The sequence below is a fragment of the Nanorana parkeri genome, unplaced genomic scaffold, assembly GCF_000935625.1.
Source record: "Nanorana parkeri isolate BGI_ZX_2015 unplaced genomic scaffold, ASM93562v1 scaffold2811, whole genome shotgun sequence".
Classification (NCBI taxonomy): domain Eukaryota; kingdom Metazoa; phylum Chordata; class Amphibia; order Anura; family Dicroglossidae; genus Nanorana; species Nanorana parkeri.
The window spans coordinates 2,280-3,136 of record NW_017309079.1 but is presented as its reverse complement, the minus strand read 5'-3'; the positions used below and the strand labels follow the sequence as shown (position 1 = coordinate 3,136).

General features: G+C 51.2%; 1 protein-coding gene across 1 annotated transcript in view; it reads right to left on the bottom strand.

Moving 5' to 3' along the window:
- The window catches only part of PDIA5 (protein disulfide isomerase family A member 5), a gene marked incomplete at its 5' end in the record, with an annotated part of 37,425 nt that overhangs the window by 34,759 nt on the left and 1,809 nt on the right, over positions 1-857 (bottom strand). The window contains one exon of the mRNA XM_018574205.1: positions 620-687. Coding sequence (XP_018429707.1) covers positions 620-687 — 68 coding nt within the window. The remainder of the gene's footprint in view (positions 1-619; positions 688-857) is intronic.

Sequence of the window (857 nt, the reverse complement as noted above, 5' to 3'; positions counted from 1 at the left end):
AAGACGGAAGGGGAGGACGGAGGTCAGATAGAAGACGGAAGGGGAGGACGGAGGTCAGATAGAAGACGGAAGGGGAGGACGGAGGTCAGATAGAAGACTGAAGGGGAGGACGGAGGTCAGATAGAAGACGGAAGGGGAGGACGGAGGTCAGATAGAAGACGGAAGGGGAGGACGGAGGTCAGAGAGAAGACGGAAGGGGAGGACGGAGGTCAGATAGAAGACGGAAGGGGAGGACGGAGGTCAGATAGAAGACGGAAGGGGAGGACGGAGGTCAGATAGAAGACTGAAGGGAAGGACGGAGGTCAGATAGAAGACGGAAGGGGAGGACGGAGGTCAGATAGAAGACGGAAGGGGAGGACGGAGGTCATATATAAAAAACACAACATTTTTCTTACAAAAATTATATTTAAAAAATATCCCCCCCCCCCAAAAAAAAGCAGAATTTGCCAGAATCTCACAATTTTTGTGACATTTTGGGGATAATTCAAACTTTCTCAGATCCCTCCTGAGGAGCGCTGGCTTCTGGTACTGTAACAATGATGATCTCATATGGAATCAGCGCTCTGCACTCCGAGTATTGATCGATAAGATTGATTGATCACAGCGTCAGGTTACTCACATAGGTGCCCTTCAGTTCGGTGGCGGCCTGCTGGTACGTCGGCATCATCCTCTTACACACACTGCACCCTGGGAGGAGGAGACAACGTCAGCCACCCACGAGGACAGAAAAGCAGAAGGACAGACTCCTGTGTTAGACTGACTGCATACAGATCTGTAACCACCAGAGTCCCCCCCACCCCATACGAACTAGTTTCAGAAAAAGTAGGGGAGACCATGGCAGTGGCAGAAAGAGCGGC